The sequence below is a fragment of the Carya illinoinensis genome, chromosome 2 (genome assembly GCF_018687715.1).
Source record: "Carya illinoinensis cultivar Pawnee chromosome 2, C.illinoinensisPawnee_v1, whole genome shotgun sequence".
Lineage (NCBI taxonomy): Eukaryota > Viridiplantae > Streptophyta > Magnoliopsida > Fagales > Juglandaceae > Carya > Carya illinoinensis.
Genome location: NC_056753.1, coordinates 6515015 through 6521572, shown reverse-complemented (window position 1 = coordinate 6521572; position 6558 = coordinate 6515015). Strand labels below are relative to the sequence as shown.

The 6558-nt window shown below is 34.9% G+C and overlaps 1 protein-coding gene across 2 annotated transcripts; it reads left to right on the top strand.

Annotated features, from left to right (window-relative positions):
• Window positions 1-715: 715 nt before the first annotated feature.
• LOC122301974 (1-aminocyclopropane-1-carboxylate synthase 1-like) lies at window positions 716-4302 on the top strand. 2 transcript variants are annotated; one of them, XM_043113313.1, is made up of 5 exons: window positions 716-975; window positions 1081-1212; window positions 1342-1502; window positions 3135-3987; window positions 4032-4302. In XM_043113313.1, the coding sequence occupies exons 1-5, from the start codon at window positions 811-813 to the stop codon at window positions 4212-4214; spliced, it is 1494 nt and encodes a 497-aa protein (XP_042969247.1). In that variant the 5' UTR covers window positions 716-810; the 3' UTR covers window positions 4215-4302. The 2 variants fall into 2 exon arrangements, with proteins under 2 accessions (XP_042969247.1, XP_042969248.1); XM_043113314.1 differs by having other exon boundaries at window positions 3135-4161.
• The last annotated feature ends 2256 nt before the right edge of the window (window positions 4303-6558 follow it).

The window sequence follows — 6558 nt, the reverse complement described above, 5'->3', positions numbered from 1 at the left end:
CAGTATTAGACAAGAAAATAGTAAAATCTAGTAGTAAGTCTATTTTTTGACGCACTCATGATTAACATATATGCCATTGAAGTGGATCTCACCACGATGAAAAGTATTAGTATTTTTAACTTATTTTTAATTATAATAATATCTCACAACAAGTGGTGTGTTGATACATCACCATAGATTTGCAAGTAAGCATAGAACTCAAAAGAAAATAATAAAATATACCATAGAACAGAGTTTGTGACCTCTAGGAGATCAAGATGTTTGTATTTTATATTTACCCAATACACAAAACTTTCACATGGTAAAACTGAATATATCATTTCTCAATTTTGGTAGCGAGAGTCGGATTCAGTGAAACAGCTTTGATGACATAAGGATTTGGCAGAGGACCGTGCTGTATGCGGGGGCCCACATGCTTACCAGGGGAAATGGAAGTCTGGTTCAGGTTGGATCTGAAAACGGAGCACGTTGGATTAAAAGTAGATATCATTAGGAATGTCAAAGCAAGCCAACTCTAACAATAATTGTGTTAGAAGCTGGTAGATTTTCAGGTTTCTAAGCCTAGCTAATTTGATCAAATTTGAAGATGACTTTTCTCACTTCGATCGTTCCCTCTCTTGACGATTTCAAATTTATCCAACTCCTCTGCCTATTATAAATACCCACATATTCTCTTCGTTCGTTTCTCACAGCTAGCTACCACTGCTCTCTCTCTCTCTCTCTCTCTCTAGATACACATATCTATATAGCTAGACAGTTCAGTACTAGCTACTACCATTTCAGTAATAAGCTTCTGGAAAAACACTGAAAATGGAGTTAAGTAAGAATCCCCAGCTTTTGTCTAATATCGCAACCAATGAGCGACATGGAGAGAACTCTCCTTACTTCGATGGATGGAAAGCATATGAGGAGAACCCTTATCACCCTATAAAAAACAAGGATGGAGTCATCCAGATGGGTCTTTCAGAAAATCAGGTTTAATTTGGCATCAAGCTAGGTCCATTTGTTACTTTTATTTCATTCAAAGTAGTTTAAACAAACTGAATGTTTTTATTATTAATTTGTTTGATTTTGTTCCAGATATGCTTTGATTTGATTGAGGAGTGGATTAAGAAAAATCCCAAGGCTTCCATCTGCACATCTGAAGGAGTCGACGAGTTCAAGAATATTGCCATTTTTCAGGATTACCATGGCTTGCCGGAGTTCAGACAAGTATATTATATAAACTTATAATTCCTTAACTTTTTAGTAATTCTAGCTAGCTAGCAGAATTAATGGAAGTTCAAAATAAGACGTGTGCATGCATGCATGCATGCATGTATTTTTACTGCTTGATTTCAGGCTTTGGCGAGCTTTATGGGGAGAGTAAGAGGTGGTAGGGTTAGGTTTGATCCAGACCGTATAGTCATGAGCGGTGGAGCTACAGGAGCTAACGAGCTAATCATGTTCTGTTTGGCTGATCCTGGCGATGCTTTTCTTGTACCCTCACCTTATTATCCAGCGTAAGGACATCTCGATCTGATCCCTTTTGCCCTGATTTCATGTTTCATTTTCATTGTCAAGTCCAAAAACAGAAAAAAGGTGTTCGTGGTTTTTGATATAGCTAGAGAGAAAAAACTACTACTATACATCATTCTTTTTCCTTTGCTCAATATATCAGTTATTAATTTAATTAATAAATACATACATATATATATACACACACACACACACACGTACACACACTCAATGAGATATGATACTGATGATGGCTTCAGATTTCATAGAAATCCCGTAACACTGAAAGTTCATTACAATAGTTCCTCTATGTGAAAATTTAAAGAGAAGTAATGGAAGACATGCTTCTTTTATCTCTTTGTTTCCAAATGTTTTAAATTTTAAGATTTTTTTTTTTTTTAATTAAGTGATCTTAATTTTTGTTTTATAAAATTTTTATATATCCTTAAGCCCCCCTGGCCTCTACATAAATCATATATGCCTTCGTCTCTATGGCTCATAATTGTTTCCCTTATACGTACAACTGCAAGAGTTGTAAGAAGAATTCAAACTCGAAAGTATTCAAGTAATGGTCTTGAGCAAGTCGTGTACACACACACACACACACACACACACATACACATATATATATATATATATATATATATATTGACCTGCACGTATAAATTACAAACTGGGATTTTGCCTAATATGCATGCCTCTTCAATCGAGGCTAGGTGGTAAATTCTTGGTCATGGCCTGTTGCAGTACCAAATTAAGGTTTTTGGTTCAAATTTGTTTTCATCATACAATTAATTTTCTCAGAAGAAGGGCGGTCAATTAATGTACATGCATGATATATGATACGCATGTTCATTACATTAATCATGTCAAATGTTTCATCACACAATTTGCTATATGTTTGGAACTCAGAAACAATATTGGTTTGATTCAATAACGTCGTACGTAGGTCAATCATATATATATACCTAGCTAGCTAGCTAGTCTGATCATATTAGTCATTATAAAAATACATGATGATCAAGTAAATCACAGATATATATATTATATAGCTGTTGACCTAAAATTGATGTTGGACTAAATTTTCTAAGCCCACTTGGACCAATATTGCTATGAATATACAAGTCTAATATTCATGATCATACAGCTGTAATTTATATCATCAGATAGGATGGCAATCACAGTACATGAAATCAACTAGCTAGCTGGATGTTTAGACAATTTCCGCCTGTTGTACTTCATCATGTCCTCAAAATTCCATATTGTCTAAAAAAGTCTAAACTTAAATGCCGTTTGTTTTGGTTTTTTACTTGGACCGCAAAAAGAATATTGGACATATGTATAAGGAAATATAGCACGTCGGTGGGTCAAAAAAGAGCACTTTTATGAGCTGATTATGATCATGTTCTAAATATATATAATACTTCTAGAAGTATTATATATATATATGATATATCTAAATATATATAATTAATTATCAACGTTTACTGCAAGAGATCTCTTGCAGTAAATTGACAATTAATTATTAGATCTAGATGACTTAATTTAACTCTTTAGAAGCTTAAGCTAATTAATGTAACGTTTCATCTCTTTAATGAGTTTTTCTGATCACACTTAAAATTCTTTTTTGGTTGCAGATTTGACCGAGACATGGGTTGGCGAACTGGGGTGCAGATTCTTCCTGTTGACTGTGATAGCTCCAATGGGTTCCTGATAACAAAAGCAGCATTAGAAGCAGCATATGAGAAGGCCATCGAGGACAACAACAAGATAAAGGGCTTGCTCCTGGCAAATCCATCAAACCCTTTGGGAACCCTTTTAGACAGAGAGACATTAACAAGCCTGGTGAGCTTTGTGAATGAAAAGAATATCCATTTAGTTTGCGACGAAATATATTCGGCCACAGTTTTCAAATCTCCAAGTTTCACAAGCATTTCTGAGATCATAGAAGAGATGGGATCTGAAATATGCAACCGTGATCTCATTCACATTGTTTATAGCCTCTCCAAGGACATGGGACTCCCTGGCTTTAGGGTGGGCATAGTTTACTCTTACAATGATGCAGTGGTGAGCTGTGGCCGCAAAATGTCAAGCTTTGGATTGGTTTCCTCTCAAACTCAACATCTGCTTGCTTCAATGCTTTTGGACGAGGAGTTTGTTGGGAACTTTCTCGAGGAGAGTTCGAGGAGGCTAGCGAAGAGGCATGAAATGTTTATGAAGGGACTTGAGCAGGCGGGGATTACATGCTTGAAAAGCAATGCTGGCCTTTTTGTTTGGATGGATTTGCGCTGGCTCCTTAAAGAGCAAACAGAGGAGGCTGAGATAGTGCTGTGGCGCGTAATCATCAACGAGGTGAAGCTCAATGTTTCCCCAGGCTCTTCTTTCCATTGCACAGAGCCCGGTTGGTTTAGGGTTTGCTTCGCAAATATGGACTATCACACGGTAGAAGTTGCACTCAAAAGACTCCATGCATTTGCTCGTCAAGAAAAAGCTGGAGGAAATTAAAAGGCGCAGGTTGCCCGGCAAAGTACTAGCTAGCTATAAGCAGTACTAGATATTTACGAAACCACAAGCTTCAGCTTAGCTTCTCCTTCGAAAGATACGATAAGTCATGTGTACATGTACGTACGTTATTTCACCGCACACGATGTCCCCTCACTCCCCAGTACTTCCTAGATATCTCAGTACCGATGGTTCGAGCTGCAAGCCGGACTTAGCGATGGGAATTATTATATTTCGATATTCTAACAAAGGATCTTTCTTCTTTCGCTCAAGAAAACTTGGAGGAGAGGATCCTTTGATAGAATTAACCTACAGTACTAGTTATATATAGTTTGATATAATTATTCATGATCAAATTAATTCTTATAGTAAGATATATATGTCTAGAGATAAAGTACTTATAATTCTTTGGATGAATTTCTTAAATATAATTAGTTAATCATGTACGCATGAAGTTAGTTGGAGCACTGTACTTAGAAGAAAATAAGATTGATTGATTGACTGTGGCTAGCGGTTAGCTAGCTAGAAGTATATTGTAAGTTTTTCAGGGGACAAGATTAATTATATATATATGTTTGGTTTATTTATAATTATCGTGAAAGTATTAATTGATCAGATTTTAATGCAATAATTTCCATAAACTGTTTCATAAATATATATTTATTAGGTCACGATCATGATCATCACATCACTACTGATCATGTGAGAATGATCCGTTTTCAGTCGGCCGCAAAATATTGTTAATTAATCATAAATGAATGCAAACTATTTTCGAAATATATATAAGGACTAGCAAATTATCTCCACTACTAGTTTAATTATTTGAATTAATGGTGGTAATTAAATGCCAATAATTAAACACGACATTAATATATATATATATATATATATGGGCTTTGCTAGACGCAGTCGGCAAATGCAGTCGACATGCAGTCGGCTGTACAGAATAAATAAAAAAAAATTATAAAAATATATATATTTTTTATGGTTATACAGAATGAATAAAAAAATGTTATAAAAATAATTTTTTTTTTATATATATAGGTCCCATATTAATTCATTTTTTTCAAAACGACTACACGCCGATTGTATTTACTGACTGCATAAATCATTTCTCCATATATTTATATATCGATCGTCACTATCATGATCACGACCAAGTCTATTCGAGATAAAACTCCAACTCATCCGCTTACGTACGTATGCGAGAGCTAGCTAGCTGGCCAATATTGGATGGCCATGATGTTGATACATAGCTAGCTAGCTACCACACTTCTTAATAGTTTTTCAATTTGAACAGGTCATCACCCATATTTATGGCTACCATCAATCCTAATTTAGTTAAACGAAAAGTTTTATTTCACTTTCACTACCTACTCATGATCTTTCGGTTTGCAACTCAAGCTGGAATTATTAACTATCAAATTGTATTCAATTTACATCCCAAATTGTTAATTTGTATCGTCATTTAGATTTGATTTAGATGGCCAAAAATAAAAAAAAAAAAAACAGAAAGAAAGAAAGAAAGAGTACGTGACATACACTACAAGGATTTAGGCTTTTTGCAGAGCCGAAAATCCTTGCAAAAACCTCCTAAAAATGCTGCAATAAATCAGTTGCAGCGTTCTAACCTTCCTTGCATGGTCGCCGCTATTAACTTTTCATTTTTGACCAATTGCAGCGCAACACGAAAAACGCTGCTGTTAATTTCTTTTGCAGCGTTTTCTCATCACTGCAGATACGAAAATTAATACCACGTTGCGAAAACCATCTGAACGGTAGCTCATAAACACTGCAAAAGCTTAATTTCAGTGATATTTTTCCTCGCTTTTATATAAATTTTCGCTGCAATAATATTAGTAGACAGCAGCGTTATTTTGTTGTCGTTGCTTTTGTTATTTTTTACAACGCCTATAAATCGCTGCAATAGCTCCTTCAGCGCTGCAACTGGTCAATTACAAATGCAACATTTACGTATGTGCATTGCCTTTGAGATCAGTAGCAACGTAAAAATATCGCTGCAAAGGATTATAAAGCGTTGCAAATAGGCCTAAGGCAGAAGCAACAATCTTTTTTGTCGTTGCTTTAAGAATCTATTCCAACGTCATTACAGCGCTGCAAAAGCCTGTAGTCTACAAAAAACTGATACTTTTATCAAATCAGTTTAAGATATTGCAACGTAACAAGAAACGTTGCAATTGGATTATCTCATCGTTTTATATATCTTTTGCAGCATTTTGAAAACTTTGATGTGTGATTTTGCAGCAATAAATAAAACGCTGCAATTATCAGAATGATGATTTTTTTTCCCCTCTTTTCCGCTTCTGCTTACGACGTGGGGGTATATACATATATATACAAGTCACTAAATTATTTAAAAGTCCAATTTAGTGACTAATTAATTTAAAATACCTAATTATTTATATGCCCAAGCAACCTGATGAAATAATTTATTAATTTTGTTTCAATACAAAAAAATACTGCACTTAATTAATAGTCCAATTTGGAACAAATCTTTTTCACCTACATGCCAATGACCACAACGTTGAATGAAATCCA

Bases quoted from the DNA above. Each gene is read 5' to 3' on its own strand.
- LOC122301974 (XM_043113313.1), top strand. From the start codon at position 811: ATGGAGTTAAGTAAGAATCCCCAGCTTTTGTCTAATATCGCAACCAAT. The intron at 1,213-1,341 runs GTATATTATATA...GCTTGATTTCAG, and splicing joins GCTTGCCGGAGTTCAGACAA to GCTTTGGCGAGCTTTATGGG. The intron at 3,988-4,031 runs GCTGGAGGAAAT...GCAAAGTACTAG, and splicing joins CATTTGCTCGTCAAGAAAAA to CTAGCTATAAGCAGTACTAG.